The 23,012-nt window shown below is 41.3% G+C and overlaps 1 protein-coding gene across 5 annotated transcripts in view; it reads right to left on the minus strand.

The window, feature by feature from the left end:
- The window catches only part of TANC2 (tetratricopeptide repeat, ankyrin repeat and coiled-coil containing 2), a 218,346-nt gene extending 196,253 nt beyond the window's left edge, over positions 1 to 22,093 (minus strand). For all 5 annotated transcript variants that reach the window (XM_086626755.1, XM_086626754.1, XM_086626758.1 and 2 more), the window contains exon 1: positions 22,027 to 22,093. In XM_086626755.1, the coding sequence (XP_086482881.1) occupies positions 22,027 to 22,093 (67 nt within the window). The remainder of the gene's footprint in view (positions 1 to 22,026) is intronic.
- Positions 22,094 to 23,012: the final 919 nt, after the last annotated feature.

Raw genomic sequence — 23,012 nt, forward strand, 5'->3', positions numbered from 1 at the left:
CACGATTTTCTCATCTCAGCTGAGACTCCTCTGTTAATACTCTCCGGCATTATTATACACACAAAAACAAATTAACAAACAAAAAAGGTGGAGAAGAGGAGGAGGAAGAAAAGATGAAGAGACATGCAGGGTATGTTTCGTTTTAAAACGAAAAAAATTAATATATAACTCTTCTCCACATGCAAATCAACAGTTCCAGAAGACATTTGGTAAACATTTAAACACAAGAGGGACACACATTTTCATGTATTTTTAAGCTCAGAAAAAGGCAACATCGCTTTTAAAAATTTTAAAATCTGTGCTCCATCACCTCTAACCGCACCCTGAAGCGGAGGGACAAAAGCTGCCCTGAGCATTATCCTCCTCTTCAGCCTTCCTCATCATCTCCTCCCTCCCTCAGGGATGCAAAACCCACCTCCGAGTCACGCTGAAGGTTATTCCTTCCTGAACTCAAACCCTCCCGCGCCGTGTTGCCTCCCCGGGTCCGGGCAGCCGAGCGGCAGACGCGGGCACCAGGCAGGCACCGCCGCACCAGTGTGACCAGCCCAGACTGGTCCCTCCTGGCGCAGCTCCGGGTGCTGCTCTCGCCCTCCCTTAACGCGCCGCTCGGGCACCACGCACGGCAGCCGCCCGCCCGAGCTGTACGGGCCACTTCCCCGACCCCGCCGCCCCGGCAACCTGCAATTTCTTCAATTAACGACGCCAAAAATTACTTTTTTTAAAAGAAAAAAAAATAATAAAGCTAGTAAACCTTGCCATACAAAATCATTTCAGGCAGATTACTGCATGTTTTATTTTTCGTGTTTTGCCTTAGCCGCTACAATTATTTAAGGTGGAAGCTGCGATTTTTCGTAACGGAAAAGAGATGCAAACTCATTCCGTGTAAAAACGTAAGTAAAACTTTAATCAGTGAATAGCACATTTGGTATTTTCATGTTGTTAGATTTCCTACGGAGCAAGCCATCTGTTTTGGGGCAAAACCATCGCTGTTTGCAATATGGAGACGTTCTAATTAATGAAGTAAAAATAGCAATTTGGCTTAAGAGGCTTTGGCAATTCATAAACATGCTTAAGTCCATCCATTTATCATCCCCGTTCCTCTCTCATCAAGGAAGGTCATTGGAGCAGAGTATGAATTATGGTTTGGCTTTGTTCATCCAAGGAGCTGCGACACGGATCCAGCGAAGCATCACCCAGCAAGTGACTGTGCTGCTAAAAAGCCTCAGCACCTTTCCAAAAGTTGGCTTTATTTTTTTCCCACCTCCTGCTGTGTTTTCATGGCAGTATCTCCATCTCTTCAGGAGTGCAGAATGGACGCTTGCCAGAAGGGTGTATCATAGTAGACACACTTCACAACTGCACCTCAAAATGTAAAGGTACACTGCCTGCTCGTTAGACAGCCCAGATGAAGCACCCTTATTGCTTATCATTTATGAAAAATGACAGAAAAACACCCCACCCACAGGGCCAGGGGCCACAAGGCTAAGAGCAACTGCAGAATTCAAAAAGAACTTTTTTTTCCTGTGCAAGCATGTTTGTGTTTATTTTTATTACTGCAGTGCTTGGAAGCCTGAATTGAAACTGGGGTCCTACTGTGTTGGCAGCTTGTAGGAAAACACAGTGAGGAAAAAAACCCTGTCATAATAAATTTATTAGCTTAAGTCCTACTCCTACAAGATACACTGTCAGCATTATTTCCCATGAATTTAGACACAAACACAAGCAAGGCTTTTTCTTCCTGGCATGTACAGGTACGCACACTTCTTAAGAAATCACCCTGGGTTATTCTGGCGCAGAATGAATCCTAAATAAGTTTAGGCACCACTACCTTAATCATCTCAACCCTTTCATTGTCACTGGAAAGAAACGGGTACATCTAATTCGGGATACAATTCATCTCATGTATTTCAGGTGGATAAAGTGGCACCGTTACTGCTCTCTATTGATAATAAATCACTATTTTGTCTAGAGACACCTGGACTGCATAAAGCATGTGTTAATCAAAAACTACATTGTTTGTTTGTTTTTAATGTGGGAAGATGACTGTATGACAAGATGAACACCTGGAGTAAGGAACTGTGTTGCTAATATTTGGAAGTTATACAGCCTATTTTTATTAATGAACTTTAAAAACACCGTACCTACGCAGTTGAAATATAGATAGTGATTATAGAGCTGGGCACAGAAACTGAGGCATAAAGGAGCTTCCCATGTTACACCAGGGAAAAGCAAGTGCCACCAACAAGCCCATGGGTTTCTGCAAGCACAGACATCGGTGTTATCACTGGGTGCTTCCCACTCCGAGATCCTCCCAAACTAAGCACTGGCCACTTCTGCTTTTCTCAGCTGAAGAAATCGTAACACAGAACACACAGTTCAGCCTTCAGCTTCTAACTTCCTACTAAAAATGTTTCCAAGTTACAAAAATCCCTCCCTCCATCCTGAAACACTAAGCAGTATTTTGGTCAGCCGTAAGCAACTCTCTCCGTGTTTGGAGCCTTCTCACCTCTCCCCACCCTAGACTGGTGTTCAGGGGCCGTGTTTGTCACAGCCATCACCTGATGATGAAATTTCGGAGCTGGGCTCCTGTTGAACTCAATGACTTACAGACCTGCAACGAGAGTGCCAGACGGTGCAGGGCATTCATTTTATGCCCATCTGCTAATCAGCTTTTGCTCATTAGAATCATGGTCGCTTATGTCAACATGTACTTGACGTATGTGCTTCATACAAACGCTACTCAATAAAATCCTTTGTCCAATATTACACACAAGTCTCCAGATTAAAGATAAAAGCTATTTTCTTTTTCCCTCAGAGCAACACTGACTTCAGGCTTTCCTGCTTAGATGTTTCCTCTCCTGGCACTAAGGTTCTCACCAGCCATTTATTAGTACACAACAGAGGATCTTTCTTTTTTGAAGCTCTAATTTCCTTTTAACTCTGCATTCATTATGTATCGCCCCTTTGGTTCCAAGCCAAAAGAAAGACACAGATAGCACTAAAGAGAATGTAACACAAAGTCATCCTGACCTTTTTCAGATTGAAAAATAATTTGTCGAGTTCTGTTACCTCAATGCAATAATTAGCCCAAGGTAAGCGCTAACTCGAGGGCAGACTCGCTCTTTGCCAGCGAGTTATCACGAAGCTGTTGCAGAGCTATTTACTGAAGTGGGTATCAGCCTTCCTATCGAACGTATTTGATTGTGATTACCCCTATTTAAAACAAATTACATCTGTGGAATTGCTGTGCTGAAGATTAGGAACATACAATTAAGCTTTGATCATCACAACTCGAGTATCTGCTTCGAGGGTTAATCACTGCTGTCCCACAACACACCTCAGCTACGGCTCAAGACTACAAATTTTATGACCAGGTTTCGCTGTAGCTGCTGTTTAAAACTGCTCTGAGTCTAGAAAAATGACACCGAAAACTTCTGAGCAAGTTTCCCTACACAGAATTTTAAACAAATTCTCAGTGGCTAATCTTAAGTACGTTTTCATTATCCACTTTTATCCTTTTTATGGCTCACTGCAGACAACAGAAAGGCGAGCATTTAGAAGAGCATCAGGACTCTCACGTGTCCTTTTCACGGCTACGAATCCAGTTGGATGCACATTTTAAAGATCCATCCTCCCTCTCCCATCCCGCCGTGGATCGCTACTCGCTGTGCCAGGAGGAGATGGGGGGACTCCTTGGTGACCACCTCGGCAAACTCCCGGTTTGGCCCGTGGCTCTGCCACCACAGGAGCACGCACACCCACGTCCATCACCCACACCAACACACCCCATTCAGAAAGCAACCTTAATCTTAACCTCCCCTTTAAAAGTCTGTAATAGAAGTTTGTACACGTCATTTTTAATTCGAAACATTAATTTTCAAAATTAAACAGGAAATTAGATAACTGAGTTCGGATTTTTACGTATAAGGCAGATTTACAGAGATTTAATTACTACTTTAAAATCATCAGAGTGGTCTGGCTCCTCATATACTCAAGTATTAAGGACTTCACACATTGGCAGCTCAGGAACTTTCTGAAATTTCACTTTTATGGTGGTAATCTACCTTCTCTTTCCATCAGCTTTGCTGAGCAGAACTCCCCAAACTATGAGCTATAAATTTGCCCAACGGTTGCAGAGGTCTGGGACGTTGCATGAAGAAAGCAGCAGTGTCACCTCAGTCAGCCTGCACTTCATTTACACTCCACTGAATTACTGCAAAAGGCACCTTCCACAATTTATGAACATTCCCACTATCACTGATACACATAAGCAACTGCTGTAATTTTAACATCAGTATTACATGACACGAAATAAAAGGGGTCTTTCAGCACGACCAAGCTGGCAGCAAACCACTCTTGGCAACGGTTTCTTGGCTTCACTTCTACCTTACAGCTCACATCAGCATCTGAAAATCACAATGTTTTCTGGTATGTACAGGTTAAATTAGGAGTTGGGGTTTTGAATTTATTTTCAGAGAGGATGCTTGGTGGATTGATATCATCTGTGTCATTAAAATGGATCATTTTTATGGGTTTACATCTTTGTCACCATTATTTTACATATATTTTACATTACTGCCCAACCAAAACCAAGTACCACAGCACAAAGCACTCACTGATTAGAAAAACACTTCCAGCCTGAAAAGCTGCTCATGTGACTGAGCATTTATACTACAAATAGAACACATGACGAGCACAAACAAATGTGTAACTCCTGACACCGGAAAATGCATTGGAAATTTAAAAGTAGTTTGAACTTCAACTCAGAATACTGAGAATTCATTAAAATTCACTTAAAACAGTAAGACTTCGGAGAACTCTGCAATGCTACTTTAAGTTGGTTATAACTTCACAAATATGCTGAATACTCCATGAACAAGGAATCCGCACTATTAGATCGTAAGGAGAAGAAAAGAAGCTAAAACGTAACCTTTATGTCAAGAATGGACTTGGTTGCTTGATAATTATGATTTTTTTGTTCATACATAACAAGAAATTACTATGCACATCAACAGAAGTTAATGTAGGTCCATAGTCATCTCAATCACAATTCTTAGATAGACCTGCTTGCAAACCAGCTGTCTGTAAAGTTAAAAATTCAGATTTCTTCAGACACCTCCAGATCACAAATAAGTGGGAGCCATTCTCCTCTTGTAAAGACACTCATCTCTAGGATTCAGCCAACAGACCTCAGAAGATACTCCCCAACTTACCTGCAAGCACAGGGGAAGTAAAGCATCAGCACAAAGAAACCGTTCTCAGTGAAAATGTTCTTTAATCCTCGATCAAATCCACAGCCAAGATCTGTGGACATCTTTGACAGCACACAGTATTTACTCAAGGAAGCTTATCCATACTCACTGAAAGGAGCTTTTACAATTAAGGAAGTAAAAGGCAGGAGCTCTTTCACAATGTTCTCTTCTTGCTATGCTGGCCAAGACTAATGGCCAAGCCATCCTCTCCGTTGTCAACACTGCTTTATCCACAGCACATGGCAAAGGCAACGGTGCCAGTGGCAGCACAAGCCAGAAGGATACCTTGCACACAGCCAAGGCGACTCTACCAGTCTCCTTTCTCCCTGGCTTGTCCCCTCCAAAGCCCAAAAGCCCTCTTCCTTTCACAGGAGATTAATCGGGCTCCCTGGCCCCGAGCTGCTACGTTATTCATTCCGTCTGCCGGAGAAGCTGGAGCAGGGCCAGCCGCCTGGATTTCTTTCATGCACAGTGTCCTGAAGAGACACATTTGGAAAAAGCACCCTGTGATAAATCACTGCTGTTGCCAAGTATAAGCACAAAATACCAACAGACTTTCTGTCCTGAAAAGAGAGAAAAACCCCAAAGTTGACATTAATCTCTTGTGCACCGTGACGCCTGAGAACCTGCATGCAAAACACTTACCCACGGACAGAACAACCAAGAAACTGTGTAACACATATATTACAACATGAACGCATTAAATTTGCATAAATTAGAAAAAAGACGGTTCTTTTAATTTTCCAGAATACACTTTTCTTTTTTGTTATCCTATTGAATTTAAAAGAAACTAGGTAGAGGATTAGATTTCCAATTAATCTAATCAAGTCACTTAAAAATGCAGGTAATGACACAACAGGATTTTCAGAAGTATCCAAGAAGCTTACGTACTCCTCCTCATCCGATATTTAGGAGCTCCTGGAAAATCTGACAGAAGTGAAGTTACAAATACTTTTTTAAAAATGGTCCATGTGAACAGAATTTATTTATCCCAATCAAAAATTGGATCAATTTGTTTAGTAAAATGAAAATTACTCATTCAGTTTAAGCTTGTCCTGCTGTGACTAAGACAGTCATCCCAGTTTTGTTAAAATATGGGTTTATAAAACAGAGTCAAAAAGCTCAAATTCAGTACATGACACTTTTCAGCAACTATAACAGTAGAAGTGCTACGATGTGATGTGAAAATTCAAATTTAAGGATCGTTTATCAGCCATATGGATCAGCAGACAGCAGTAAAAGGCAGCTGTAACGTTACAGACACCTAGAATTCAAATTTTTCTTACATCTTAGAACTTTGATCTACTGAAGTCTTTCTAGATGTCTGTATTTAATAACACAGCATTGCTGTAAACTTTCAAACAAGTTTTGTTCATATAACAGTAATTAAAAATACAGACACATTTTTGAACTTGAATTTCTAAACAAGAAAAATGCAGAAACATCATCAAGAATGCTTCCCATAGGTTTTTATTCCTTTTAATATCACAGTGTTGGCAACTCAGTGACCAGAATGAGATGTTCTACTGTGAACAACTTCAAGGAATGCTTTAAAATCAAGTGTAAGTGGATGACTCAATCATGTAAATCAGACAAGAACAACATGATGAATAAATCATTTAAATGCACTTTTAATTCTTGTGGTATCAGTGAAGGGAAGTGTTTTAATATAAGCTAAAAGCAGACTAATATGTATTCAGTATAAAACTAAATTAATGAATTAATGCTTCGCTTGAAATTTTAACAAAAGAAAATTCAAATTAAATGCCTTTTTCGAATGAGTTTATTGGAATCATGAGAGAATCCATGATCTTCATTTCTCACTCTAAGAATGGACCAAAGATCCAGTTCATCAGATTATTTTTTGTCTATCAGCAGTTAGTAACAGAGGTCTCAAAGGAGAGTTGGTGGTTGATAACCATTCTAAAATGTAACTAATAGTTTCATGCACCACTTCACCTAAGAGAAGATGCTGATTTTCAAACCTGCTTAAATGACCCAAAACACCTCCTGCTAAGTTCTGGACACCTTGTCAAAGCTGCTTGTAAAATCACGTCCCTAAACCAGCTTAGATATTAGGGAGGTTTTGTATGTGAAGAGAGGATGGGTCGGTTTCTACACCGATCACATCCTCAAAGAGAAAATGATGATCTAAAAGGAAAAATAAATCCTTCCACATCAGAAAGATCTTGCAGCAAAAAGTTCCACAATTCCCTCAAATAGGTCATTTAAAAATGGAAGCTTTACCAAAATTATCCATGAGTTATCTAAAAATATACCCAATACTAAAAAAAAAAGTCCTCATACACATGTCAAGAGAGTACAAGTTTCTGTGCAAGCAATAAAACAGGCTGAAGAGGCAAACTAAAGAGATGACAGCTTAAAAATCAATCCTCTTATAAAGAAAAGATAACTTTTCCATTAAAAATATTAATAAGTACGAGACACTTACTCTTCCTTAAGGAAAAAAAGAAAAAAAGCAAGAGCAAGTGTAATGTCAAAAAGGAGAATGCAATAATGACATTACAGGCATTGATTTCCAACTCTTAGTCAGGTACTTCAGGCATCAAAGAGACACTTACACGAATGGAGTTAAACATTTGTCTTTGCAAAACCAGGAACTTTACCTACACAGTGTGGAACTGGGAGCTGAAAAAGCCACATTCAAAAAGCCACACTTGCAAAGCCCTAGAAAAACCCTGGAGGTTGGGCATGGGATGGAGGAGGAGTGGATTTTGACCTTTACTGAGCTGCATTTGATCATATTGGTACACATCGCGCATTGGAACGACTCACCATAGATTAGCAGGTTTTATTTATGCTGGCCAATACTTAGTGCACTAAATTCCGTCAAAAATTAAAACATGACTCATACTTGGAATATAATTCTAGGATGGAGCGATATGGTTTCAACATCTGTCAATGTAATAAACAAATGCAAGAATCTGTATCAACACTTCCCATGGATAAGCCACACTGAATATAAATAATATTTATCTTTAGGTACTGAAAAAAAATTGTTATATGGAAAAATACCACATCTTTGGTGGAAATTTAAGTAAAGGCATGCTTAGGGATCTGGTTAACAGACACATAAGGCCAGAGGGTTCAGCTCTCTGGAGAAAGCACTGAGACAAACCAACCTCTTCAAAATACACCCACTGCAGACGAGAAGAACAGGCAAAGTCTGCCCTCCAGTCATGCTCCAAAGACCTAAAGGACACCAGGGATCCAGCAACTGGGTACGCACACGGGAAACCAGCAGCGGTTCAAGCGAAGAGGCTCAGTCATCTCTGTACCAGCACAGTCTGGGCCAACACCAGCAGCATCGCCCTGGCCCTGAGCGACAACTCACTGTGCTCTGCCCACCTCCCGCAGCACCTGGCAACGTGACCTTCCATTTATCAAAGAAATAAAAAATAATTCATTAAACGGGCTTTGTTTCATTTGGTTCAGGAATACTCCTACCGCGCCGCAAGAAAGAACACGTCCAGCCGGTGCCCGAGTGTTTGATAGCTGAAAAACGTTTTGCACGTGGAGCACAGAAGCAGCGTGTGGTCTCTAACTGTGTTTCAGGAGATTCCTTCCTTCTTGTGAAAGGTTATGAAACTGCAGAGTGTTTCTTAGCTGTGATTAAATACCAAAATTAAATTTAAAAAATTAAAAAAAAAAAGGAAATGAAAAAAAGGCAGTAATGTGAAGGTCCCAGGAACCTCCTCACAACCACGACACACTTTAACTAAAGCTGCTTCAACTCCTACCACAACAGCAGCTCTCCAAGGTTGGTACTTCAGTCCCTATCTGGCTAGAACCACCTTGGGATGTAACTTCAGCTCGTCTTATGGCCAGAGAGTACATTAATCTCTCCAGTCGAGGCTGTCTGACATCCAGAGGTATTCTAATGCTTCTTTCGGAGCAATAACTACGACTCTCCTGACTGTCATCACATCTCATCCATCTTTTTCTATGTTCTTCGCTGCTTTCTTTATAACCGGACAGCTAAAAAATCAAACATATTGAAAATAGAATTTAATAAAGTAACAACCTAGTAATACCTTCCACCATCCAGGCACAGTCTCATCTTGACTTTTATCATCACATTTGGAAGCTTAGACACAAAATGAAATTATGAGACCAGAGGCTTATTTTGCATTCTGAGATTTTACAACAGAACTGGGAATACAGACTCCCTCTATCCCACACAGCAATTAATATTTCTTCCTTCCACACTGTTTTATAATATTCAAAGGATACCTAGAAGGACCTTCCTTCCCCCTCCCCAAACGAACACAAAAAGCATCTGTAGCATCTGTGCCGCATGCTCTGTCACTCAGTTTCCGCTTTATATTCTATTACCTACACTGCATTTCAAATCTGTTGATAACGTAGACTCCAAAAAAGCTAAATTTAGTACTAAAAGTTGTGAAAAGCCACCCTGAAAGAACATTTTCCCAAGAGCTGAATTCATTTCCAAGAGACCAATCCAACTCACCTGCCCCTGTGGTGAGTCACAGGCTCCTGCTGCAGTGCTGCACACGTCGTACAGTGCGAAACAGATCTGCCCAGTTCATCTACCAGTGTCATTTACTGCTTGGAAAATCTTCCTGAAATTGTGCCAACCCACGTGATGTGAAAATTCACAAGCTAATTAGTAAAGGAAATTACCTACGGCTTCCTATGATTGACATCGATTAATTTGAAATCCTTGCAGACAGAATTTCACTGCAAACAGAAATTACAGTTTCAAGATTCAAAAAGAACAAAAATACAAAGCTTGATATTTAGCTTGAATTTTTCTCCATTTTAATTATGTTTCCTGCACATGAAGATGCTTGCTTATTTTTGTGCCACATCAAGTTCTGATTACAAGGAAATAGACATTATATATTCAACACACTAAGTGAAAATGACAAAAATCAACACGCAAGTGTTGAATATTTCCAAAACAATTTCTTTATTTAGAAACATTCAACACTTAATAAGCTTCCAGAATTTTGAATAACATTACTTTTAGTTTGCCTGTATAAAAAACAGAAATCCAATTTTTACAGATCAGATTACTCGTTGTGTTTAAAGTTAGAAGTTTGCTGCTGACCTAAGAACTGGGGCTAGGCTTGTTCCAGAAGAGAAAGCCAAAGATCAGTCATTAGACCTTACTAACTGTACAGATGAAATAGTTGAATTCACAGATCTAAACCTCTGTTAATTGACTTGTTTGTATTTTTAAAACTATTATAGATACGGTTAATTATTAAGGTTTCCTCAGACATCCTGGCAAGGACGTTCTACTTCCCTAACAGCTTGGCTTAACAAATCCCTCAAACTGATTACGTCCTTTTCTTTTGAAACAAGTGTGCATATTCTTTTTAAATTGTGCACAAGAAAACTTTCTTTGAGGAATAAGACAAGGCAAGGACATTTGACATGGAAAAATGTAACCTTACCCCCTCTGCACCTCGGGATGGTGCAGCTCAGCCCAGCTTTTGATACACGATTTGTCAGAAAACTTCGACTCCCTCTGCTGGCCCAGCCAGAGCGAGGCAGCTATAGGTGGCTATCACATACCCACCAGTATATATGAATACCACCACCAAATCCCAGATGTCTCCAAAATCACACAGAATACGTGTACGTTATTCTGTTCTCCTTCCACACCTGTGTTGCTACAGTCTGACTGTAGCAGTATTCTGTGTATTGCTTTCCTTAGCCCCAAAAATTCTGCTAGATTTCGTAACAGAATTGATGCCCTGATTTGCTTAGCACCTATGCAGTGCTGCATTTTAAAGCTCAACAAATTGACTCACACAGTGTGCAGTACAACAATTTTGATAAAATCAGTGACTGCTGTGAGCTCTTCTGCAGCACTTGTCAAAAAAATACCCCAGTGCTGCACAAACCAGACTGCTCGTTCGCGAGGGTCAGGGATGAGGCATTACCCCCATTTCACAAACACAAGCCGAAGGCACACAGGTACGGACAGTACTTCTACCAAATTCTGGCACTCGGCTTCAATCACTCAAGAGGCAGCATTTGTGAGCACTGACCATCCTTTCCTCCTTCACACACTCAGCAATTCTCTTTCTTTACCTACCAATATGCTTCTACTTCTACGCATGCAACAACGAAACACCTAAACACGACCCCTCTCCGTGAGCACCCAGCCAGAAACCACAGTGTTCCCCACTGTCCACCCCCTGCACACAGGGTGAGTCTGTCCTACAAGCATGACTCTGCCTTGTTGGACTCCAGAAGGTTCCTCTGGTTCACCGAGGTCCTTCACACCTGCCCTCCAACGTGCCAGCTGCTGACTCCAAGGCAGCACTGCCCACAAACTTGGTGAGGATGCTTCTCCATCCCTCGGTCCAGGCTGTTGCTAAAGATGCGACATACCACTGAGGGCAGGAGCAACCCCTGAGGAATGCTCCTCGCAACTGGCCATCAGTTATGACTTTTTATCACTCTCCTTCAAGCCTGACAATCCAGCCCACATTCCTCTCAGGCTGCAGACCACCTGTCTAGTCCACGTCCCCTCCAGTTGGCCACAAGGGTCTTAGACTGTGTTGAAAGCCACGCTAAAACCAAGGTAAGCTGTGTCTGCCACCCCACTCCCATCTGCAGAGCCAGCCACTTCATCACCGAAGGCAATCAAGCTGCTCAGGTACAATTTCCAACTTGATAAATCTTTCTGTGTTGGCTTTTCCCAATGTCCTTCTTGTCTTTCATGCCTGGAAACACCTTTGAAGAAGTTTTCATCATTTTCCCCATGACAAGCTGAGGCTTGTCAAGCCTGTACTTCCCCAGACCCCTCGTTTCCCTTAGATGGGTATAACGCTTTCCCTTCCCCAGTCCCTGAGGATCTCCTCATGCTTCTTGGCACGTACCTTCCAGCTTCCTACATTCTCCTGTGAAGATACAGAGATGCCAGAAGTGAGATCTGGTGGAAAGCATCTGGAGAATGACTGGGGAGCTCCAGTTCATAACAACCTTATGACAGCTTTCATACACCACTATCTACACTGATACGCGTTGCATGAAGAGGCCGTTCAAAGCTCTTGAAAGGTTTATTAGCAGTTAATCAGTACAGCAAAAAGCCAGTTGTGTTCTTTAAGCAGCATTAGGTGGTTAGTCAATATGGATTAAAGCAGCTAGGCTGCACAACTGAACAGTCCTGTTTATAAAAATACCTTTTTTCACAAAATAAAAAGAAAAGAATCTACAAGGAAATTTTAAAATTATTTCCAAAACTTCTTGCAACACTTACTATGCAGCTCCATTAAAACTGTTGGCAAATGCAGCAGAAACAAACACCATGAAATATGAGAAAGAAAGATTCTCCCAACATCATGCTTCATAGAATCGGCAGGGACACCTTCCACTACACCAGGTTGCTCAAAGCCTCATCCAACCTGGCCTTGAACACTTCCAGGGATGGGGCATCTACAATTTGTCTGAGCAACCTGTTCCAGTGCCTCACCACCCTCTGAGCAAAAAATTTCTTCCTTGTATCTAATCTAAATCTCCCCTCTTTCAGCTTAAAGTCATTTCCCCTTGTCCTATCACTACATGCCCTTGGAAAAAGTCCCTCTCCAACTTTCCTGTAGGCTTCCTTCTTTTCTTTCAAGCCTCCTACCTTCCTTCTCCAGCCAGAAACAAGAGCAGCTTCCAGAGCTGTACTCACAGCCCCAGACATCCATCGCCAGCGCCCTTTGTGTTCTCATCTTGTTCACTTCTGCACGAAATCGAAGTTCTACAGAAGACCACTGGATTCCACGAGCTCTGGTCAAACACCGCTTTCCGCCAGCACAACACCCAACGGAAAGTGTCACACAGAACCCACAAAGGCAGTTTCTGACAGCTCACAATCAGGCATGCACAGGGAAGGCTTTCAGAGGAGTTCACAGTGAGAAAAGGTGGTCAACGGGCAGTGCCAGTGGAGCTGACCACTGCCCAAGGGCAGAGCTCTGAAGGAGAAACGGCACAACCTGCAAACATGACCACTCCCTGACCCCTTTAATTTCAAAAATTGATTTCCTTGTTTGCAGAATGGATGCCCACATAAAGGACGGGTTTAAAAAGCCTTTTTCTTTTCCTTAGAAGAAACTCTCCAGAGGTTAAGGAGCTCAGAACAACATAGGAGGACAGCAGAGGGGAGGTGGCTGCCGTAATGGAAGCAGCACTCGGAGAAAGCAGAAAGACAAATCAGCCCCTGCTATTAGAAGAGACTTCGGTGAATTAATCTCAGCAATCAGACCTGTAGAATCACTAATGAAGAGAAAGGTTTGAAAAGGATTAAAGCTGATACAGAAGAACTTGAGAATGGGCTCACTGACCTAGAGATAAATCTTGGATAAAAACCAGCAAGTAGGAACACATCTGAAAAATAAAACATGGATGACTGAGGAAAAATGAGTGCCTGTATATGCACCGATAGAAATAAAAAAATAGGGAAACAGGAAAAGAAAAAGAACTGGCTCCCAGCAAAGGAGACAATCCTGCCTTCCTCTCTTTTTAGCTGTTTTGAAACAAATAGAGCAATCAGCACAGAAGAAACACAAGCATTTTTCTCTCACCTCCCTAAACCCATGTACCTAATCTTACAATTTCACCTTTTTGAACAAATGGGACAGAGTCTAAAGATTCTTTCATTCATTTTATCTTGAGGGAGGAAAAAAAAAAAAACAACAAACAAAACAAAACATTTCAAGTTCTGATACAGGCTACTTTAAGGAAAAGGAACTAAACAAGAACTGCACCTGTAGCAAAACAGTAAATATACCTGACACATAGGGTCTGCCTTTCAAACAAGGGTACATATGGAAGAGAACACTACAACTGAAGTGGGGAAAAAGGATTTAGAAGTCCCCAAAATTTAAGCCTCATAATAAAGAGCCCAAAATACAGGGAGACGCTGCTCTATCATAAAAATCAAACATTAAGAAACATGGCATTCTCTCAATTCCCTCACAAAAAATGAAGCCAAAAAATTGGAAATACTGAGGAGAACTACAAGACTGTGAGTGTTCAAGAAGATTTAACTGAAAGAAAACAGAGTAAGTTGAAATATTCCAGATTCCAGAAATAATGCAGTAAAACACAGTAATCCGGTGAGCCGAAGTGTTGACGAGGATGGAAGAAAGTCATATTGAAAGGTTTGAAAACAGAAGCAAAGAAAAAAGCAGTTTTGTATGTGCACCACAATAAAAAGTTAGAAGAGGAGGGTCAAAGCAAGGAGGACGGCTTAAAATACAGCTCCGAAAGACTTCGTGTATGCAAATTATTTCAGAATACCATATAGCACCATGAGACGACAACCAGGAAACACTTAGAAAGGACTAGAAATCTCTCTCCAGAAAAAGATTATATGGCTGTATCTGATGAAAGCAAAAAAAGATCAAGAATAACACAATCCATCAAATCTCAAGAGTGGGAAAAGCCACAAAGAGGATGTGGGATCACAACTCACCGAATGGTGCTTCAGGTACTAAAGTCACTTTTAGGGCTCTGGGAACACAGGAGGTGAGGTGAGGATACTCATGGCTCGTTACTCCAAACAGGATGGAGGTAGCCCTAGTCAATACACTTCTTGTTACAGCTGGCCATGTTCAAATTTGGGAAAATATTGGCAAGGCTTCGGCTGGCAGAGCTGGATTATCCCCCGCTCCCCCCGTATGCTCACACACAGAAGCATAAAACAATACAGGCTGATAAACTCTAATGGAACAGTTGAGTCAGTTAATAAAAAAAATTATAAACACAGTAAAGGACTGAACAGACCTGTCAAATGAGAATTATTTATGAGCTATAAAGCAAGTTAGGTTAATACCTGCCGTGTTATTACCAAAAAAAAAAAAACCAACAAAACTACGTATTTGTGGATCAGAAGCAAAGAAACACGTTAGAATAATATGGGCACTAGCTGCTATTTCTAAGATAGCTGTGCAGGAGAGAAGCAGAAGCTTTACTGTCCAGGCATCTTTTATTTGGCTTGTAAGAGAGCTTGGTATATGAACAAGACAGATTCTGACCCAATAAATGTGTCTTACTGAGAAGAAAAATGCGTGCATGCATACACACGTATCTTCCCAATATACCTCCTTCTTAAGAATGAATACATGAAATTACATACATGAAAAGCAAACTTTTGGGAAGGGTCAGGTCATTCTTAAGAAACTCAAGGACGAGACTGCACTGTGGTCAGAGGGACTATGGATCTGTCAACACACTCAAGATTTGTTTAAAAACGGATTTATGAAAAACTAGAAAACTTTTTGGAAGAAAACGGTCTGAATTATTATTTGGATGGAATACCTTGAGCATGTGGATACATTCAGTATTCAGGACCACAAAAGATTGTGTAAGTTACTTAATATCTCACTCCTAATAACTTAATCTAAGAAGGTGTCTCAACATCTATAGGACCCACCAGCTGGATCTCATCACTCAGCAATTTCTTTCAGAAATGAAATCCAAAAGCATTTGTGACCCTGTAAAACTGTTTTGGGGTAAAAATTCAGACTTCAACTTCCAGAAGAGAGCAGACAGATAAGAAACTGCATGGAGTTCTGGCGAAGCAGCGATGAGATCTTCACAGAAATGCCTTTCATCTTAGAAAGGCAAGAATCAAAAGAGAAGAACATTTGACAGGGGCTCTTTTAGTCCTGGAATTAAAATATAAAGTGGCAGGTTCCTAAAGGCCCTATAAATACATTGCAAGTTAAAAGTAATTGGCTCTCCTGTGAACCAGGAAAGAAGAACAGGTTTTAAAAACCCTACACCAAAAATATTATGAATGACAGGCAGGCTCCAAGGTGGTCAGCTCAAGATAAAAATTGTGTGCAAGATATCAGTTACATAAGACACAATTCGTAACTAATTCAGAAGAAAATTCATTGGCTCAATGGCCGCACTCAGAGAGTAGTGGTCAACGGCTCAATGTCCAAGTGGAGACCGGTCACGAGTGGCGTCCCTCAGGGGTCCGTGTTGGGCCCGACCCTCTTCAACATCTTTGTCGGTGACGTGGACAGTGGCATGGAGTGCACCCTCAGCAAGTTCGCCGATGACACCAAGCTGTGTGGTGCCGTTGACACGCTGGAAGGGAGGGATGCCATCCAGAGGGACCTTGACAGGCTGGAGAGGTGGGCCCGTACCAACCTCATGAAGTTTAACCAGGCCAAATGCAAGGTCCTACATCTGGGTCGTGGCAATCCCAGGCATAAATACAGACTGGGTGGTGATTGGATCGAGAGCAGCCCTGAGGAGAAGGACTTGGGAGTACTGGTGGACGAGAAGCTCAATATGAGCCGGCAATGTGCTCTTGCGGCCCAGAAGGCCAACCGCGTCCTGGGCTGCATCAAGAGGAGTGTGGCCAGCAGGTCGAGGGAGGTGATTCTCCCCCTCTACTCTGCCCTTGTGAGACCTCACTTGGAGTACTGCGTCCAGTTCTGGAGCCCCCAACATAAGAAGGACATGGACCAGTTGGAGAGGGTCCAGAGGAGGGCCACGAAGATGATAAGAGGGCTGGAGCACCTTTCCTATGAGGACAGGCTGAAAGAGTTGGGGCTGTTCAGCCTGGAGAAGAGGAGGCTCCGGGGTGACCTTATAGCGGTCTTCCAGTACCTCAAGGGGGCCTACAGGAAAGATGGGGAGAGGCTGTTCAGGAGGGCCAGTTATGATAGGACAAGGGGTAATGATTTTAAAATAGAGGGAGGTAGGTTCAGGTTGGATATTAGGAAAAAATTTTTTACTATGAGAGTGGTAGAACACTGGAACAGGTTGCCCAGAGAGGTGGTGGATGCTCCATCCCTGGAGACGTTCAAGGCCAGGTTGGACAAGGCCCTGAGCAATCTGATCTAGTTGGAGATATCCCTGTTCCTTGCAGGGGGGTTGGACTAGATGACCTTTGAAGGTCCCTTCCAGCCCTAACCATTCTATGATTCTATGATTCTATGAAAAAAGCAGACCCTTTGGGCAAGTTCATAAAGGATTACACACCTTAGATAAATTTAACACGGGGGAGGAAAAAAAGGCAAAAAAAAAAAAACCACCACAGCAAAACCATAAGTACTTTAAGAGTCTACCTCAGCCTCTGCCAAAATAAAAGGCACAATTTCCTGGACTTACACCTCACAAAGTGAAGAGAAATATAAACCAAAATAAAACGTGCAGTTTTGCAGCTGAATTTTACCAGGTTCTAAAGGGAATCTGAACTCTTACAGTAGCACTAATTTAATGCAATAATGTAAGAAGGAACAGTCCATCTGCTTGGGAAACACAGATAACTGTAATAGGTGGAAAGACTGGATGCATTACACAGGCTTATTTCACTAACACAATATTGGAATGAATTTATTAGCAGATTGGTCTGATGTAAACTAATTAAATACATAACCAGCTGAATGAATGTTTAGTACAAGCAAGCAAACTGCAGATAAATACGAGACAGGTCCTTGATAAAACAGATAAAAAACAACGGAGTACCTGATAGTCTTTGGATTCAGAGAACAGAATTGCCCTGGAAGGGCTGAATTAGGGGGAAAGAAGCCTCAAAACAATTCCTGAGGAGCAGCAGCAGCCAGGAGCACTGACCTGCAGGTTACAGTGCAACTGCTTGCCCCAGCCATAGGGCTTCTGGCCACAATCATGCTGGATCTTCAGCCAGAGGGAATAAAAGTATGGATCAAAGCACAGCTCTTTTACACGTTAGAACAAACCTATTCTAGGTAGATTTAGCCCTGGCTACAAACTTACAAGTCAGAAAACTCACATGTCTGCATACCTCTGTAAATTAATTCAGAATAGACAAATAAAGGTAATATTTACCTACACTCGGATCACATTTCAGCTTTCAAGACACTGTTGTCTGGTGGCTTTGTGGAATATCCATTCATGACAGAGGAAAACAGGCCCTAAACTAAACACTATTGCAGTCATAATGTGTCCTCAAGGCATTACTGTAAAATATCTTGAGCGCCCTTGAGTCACAGGAGAATTTTTGTTAAGACAAGAGATTAAATATGAGCACAAGCACACACGCACAGAGTTGTACTGCACACAGTACGCTGCGACGAAATCCTGGCAGCAGGTTTTTGGAAGTACACACACACACACACACACAACTAACCACGGGAGATTCCACAGCCTGATGCTGCAGTAGAAATTCATTAATTTTAATCGGCGTTACTGCGTGTAACTGTACATTCACACGCACGTAATTGGTACTCTTCTTCTTTTATAAATATTTTGTGTGCTCCTGAACCACAATGCCATAAAGAGTACCAAAGAAAAAAACCATCCCAGACGAGTCAAAATAAATGTTAACCACAGCTCCCCAAAGAAGCTGCTCAGCAGTTTCTGAAGGAGGAATAATAAGAAAGCATTTTACTGTTACCACCACCAGGGTTCTTTTAATCACAAAGAATTATCAAAACCACATCACAACATCTAGGGATTGTTAGCTTGACTTCACTGACCCTGTTTGCTAACCATGTTACTGCAAATTAAAGAAACAGCACAGAACAGTAATTTTAAAGGCCAGTGTGCTCACTTGGAATCCTCTAAGAAAAAAAATTAAAAAAAAAAAAAAATCACAGCACCTTTAACCCTGCTTCAAAGGTTTACTCCCGCACTGGAACGCAAAATGACTGGAGTGCCGGAAATGAAGATACACACACTGCAATTCCACCCAAACCCACACGCACCAGAGACACCCGAGTGGGCTGTCACCCACCCACGTAATTCCAAACCGTTACGTGGAAGGTGAATCAGCAGCCCACACGAAACCTCTAACAGATGCCTTTCCCAACAGAGAACTTGGGATGTGGAGTTTGTTCCCAGTTCCCAGAGATGGGTGCAGCCCTGTGTGGACACAGGTGGCTCCGGAGACGGTTGCTCTGCTGCGGGGCAGCTCATGCTCCCTGCCCCGGCTCTGCCTCCCAGAGCACCCAGCCCGGGGGTGATGCAGCTTCTGAGGCCACCAGGCACATCAGAGCACCAAAACCATCGGGGAAGCTTAATTTCCAACATTTATTTCACAATTTCAATCATCATGTTAATAACGAATATAAGTTTAAAGATTAACTACCCAATCTTTTTAAGCACTTGGCTAAAAAAAAACAAAGAAAAAAAACCCAACAAAACCCAAAACCAACATCCAGAGCCCCCTGTGTCCCACCTCCATAAAAACAGCCCACGCAAAATCCTAAAATTCTAACAGTGAAGGCAACAGTGGTGTGGGTGACTTGGTAACATTTTCTCACGGTGAGTGCACACCTTCGGGAGGGAAACTCTAGGATGTAGCTGTGAAACACGGATATTTATTCAAGGGGGTGGGGGATTCCTCAAGGTCCTTCCCTTCACTTACCGAGACCAGGAAGGAAAAGAAGACGAGGAGAACCGGCGCATGGAGGTTGAGGGCAAGCAAAGCAAACAAGTGAGGTTTGCTCAGAGCAGCGCAGGACTGCTCTGGCACTGTCAGGGACAGGGTGGCAGATTCCTTCGGACCACCCTTTGGATGTTATGAGAGAGGTACTCTCCTTTTTTTATCGTGAACTTCTAAAGCACCAAGTTTGTCCTTTGCCAGAATTGCAAAGCAAATAAATAACGCAAATTTCAGGCTTATAATACTGCATGCTACACCAAAATGCACATGGAAGACATTAATTTTTTCCTTACTGTGTTGCAAAGAAATAGAGAATTAAATATACTTATTAAAAAAATCTAGGCAGCAATGAATTCATCTAATGTCATGTTACAGATTGATACACACTTATCTGAAAAATTATTTTCTGGTCGAGGGAGATTTCCACTTAGACACTGTTAATATAACAAACCTTATCATCTCCTTTCTTTATTCCCTCTCTCCCCGAAGAATGTCAAACAGAACTTGTTGATAAAGCAACTCACTTCAAAGGTGGAATTGCAATAAACTACATTAAATGTACAGTATGGACATCAGGCGTTACAGAAAACCTCATCTATTAAATATTTAATATTGTTTTTCAAGAAGACCCATCTCTTTCTGTTCTGCTCAAAGACACAAGCACAGCCCTACCACACCTTGTTATTTCAGAAGTGACATTTTTCATTCACAAAATAAGAAACACATTTTTGCAAAGCTCTGCACATATAAGACCCTTAATATTGCTTTAGGAGATAAGCCAAAAGGAATATTGGGGACTGATAACAGAACATCTGACAGAGATGGCTTTGTACAGAAGCCACAATTTGAGATTACTTCTCTAAGTACAGTTTTCCAAAGGTTGTGAGTATCAGAGGACCTGTACTTTCCTGAGCTTTAAACTGTAAACGTGATACTTCACAGAGATGTAAAATCACAAGAGGACAGAGCCATCTGCTTGTGTGTCTTATCAAAACCTGTGTCTTTTTATGCAGGTTCCTCCCTCAGATTAACCATTCCTGCAACAAAAGCCTAAGGAGTTCACAGGGAAAGAAAATCTCTTTCATAAAAGCAGCAAACGACAACCATGACCTCAGGCTGGAATTCCTAAGGGCGTCTTTGCAAAATAGACATTTTTGCTACTATATGAGATACACACTAATTACAATAACTAATGCAAGGAAGTCAACACCGTGATGCACTGCTTACACATTTCATGACAAACATCTTCAGGATCAACCAGCACAAGCTGGGACTCTCACCAGAAACCAAACTCAACAGATTATTGACATTTCTTCACCAAAACAAAGAAGTCAGCACTTCTACAAGGCAACTTCGAGACACAGCAAAGCCATACTGCTGAAAAACACAATTCCCAAATAATAACTGGGGTACTAAGATATGAAAAGATTAGGGGAGTGGGATCCTGGAGCTGTGAGAAATAGGTATTAACTTGTTTCGACCAAAGGAAAACAGCTCGTTTTTTCCATTGCGTTCATCATCACTGTGTCTCTGCATCTTCACTTGTGGTTTCCCATGGAATATACACATGCACTATTTACACAGACACACAAGTGCAAATAAACACTGCATCCCAAAATATTCAAAATGTGCTGCCAGATGGCTTTAAAAAGAAAAATGCAAGATCTAATTAAAAGCTCTTACACTGCCAACACTCCATTTTTGGAAATAAATACAAAAGTTAAATAAAAATGTTCTTAAAGCGTTATCAATATTTTTGTAACGTTTTGCTTCGCAATTACAATCTCCCCTAACCTCCTTCATGGATCAAACAGGCCAAGCCATAGGAACCAGTGCTAACTGTAAACTCCTTTCCTGGCATAGTGGAAAAAGGAGAGTAACAGAAACGGTGACTAAATTTGGGCAATTTCTCCTTAATTCCATCTCTTCCCACTCGTCTCTCTCCCTCCTGTTTAAAAAATTAAAAAAAAAAAAAAAAATTGCTACTATCAGAAGTATTGTTTGTAATGAAGATTTCACTGCTACAGGTTATCACAGTCATTTTCAAGGAAAAAAAATATTTTCTTAATCTCCATAATTGAAACATGAACCTTGATGTTCGTTTACTACAGAATTATGCATAACTACTATTTGGTTTTCCCTACATCTTATCTCCCCAATAACAACGGATCATGATTTACATACACATTTAAATAAATATACATATATTTTGAAGTATTAAATCACAGCACAACATTAAAATGACCTATGATGATGTTTTGAGTCTACAAGACCATCAACTGAGTACATCTATTCATTAAAAAGAACAAAGATCCAGCAAGACCAAAACACACATGAAAGGAATACTTTCAAAAGCTGTGAATAAAACACATGCATGAGGAGGTGACATTTACTTACCACTGGACCTGTTTTTGCGGTTTGACTTCCCTCCTGTAAGAAGCATCTTGAGACTGTTTCGAAACATGGCGATCCTGTTCCACTTTGTGTATCCCAAAAACTGTGTAAAGCGAACAACAGATGTAAAAAAATCAACGCTTGATTTGGGCAGCAGGAAAACATTACAGAGAAACAGTAAGAAAGTGCAAAAAAACAAGAAAAAAATCAAAATGATGAAAAACTGTTTTGCCAATACATTTCCTAGCAATAGAAATCAACATCCATATAAATCCCACCGTTCTGTTTGCTTTCATTCATCCAGGCTGTATTTCCAGGACAACACAATTTCAGCACTGCGAGCATGACCCACCTATTTTGTCAAATGATTTGACCAAATTATTATCACACTAAACTGGGAGAGACACAGAACTCAGCACACTGCCTCCGTTTCCCATTCGTATTAAAGCCAAACCTCTCAAAGAGTTGCCACCCTTCATGTTTCTCAGAGAAAGCAAATATTTCTGACAACAACCCACAGACTACAAAAGCTCTTGTCTTTAGCTCCTGGGCTAGTTGACTGTCAAATTCTCCTGCAAGTGGAATAAATTGTCACGAGGAGGAAAGCCACTCAAATCCAAAGTTGACTGATGCAAAAAATCAAACGGAAACATTATCCGTATTTTCCTCACTCCATACATCTCAAAAAAAAAAAGTTGTCTCTGTGCTGCTGAAGATAAAAGAATGAGCTTCTGGGTTCACCAGACACACTGACAGCTTGTTCTGGTGGAACATCCTCTTATTAAAGTAGGTAAACCATCAAAACAGCAACAACAAAAGCAGCTCCTAACTAGACCAAAAGAATAGCAGAGAGTCTTTGATCAGGACATATAATAACCCACAACTTTCCTTCTACTGTACACATAATATTCCATAGTTACAAGGTTAACACATTCATCTTATAGAAATATATAATTAAAAAAATTTCCTACAACCATATTAGGTTCTTC

Source organism: Tauraco erythrolophus, chromosome 25, assembly GCF_009769465.1.
Source record: "Tauraco erythrolophus isolate bTauEry1 chromosome 25, bTauEry1.pri, whole genome shotgun sequence".
Taxonomy (NCBI): domain Eukaryota; kingdom Metazoa; phylum Chordata; class Aves; order Musophagiformes; family Musophagidae; genus Tauraco; species Tauraco erythrolophus.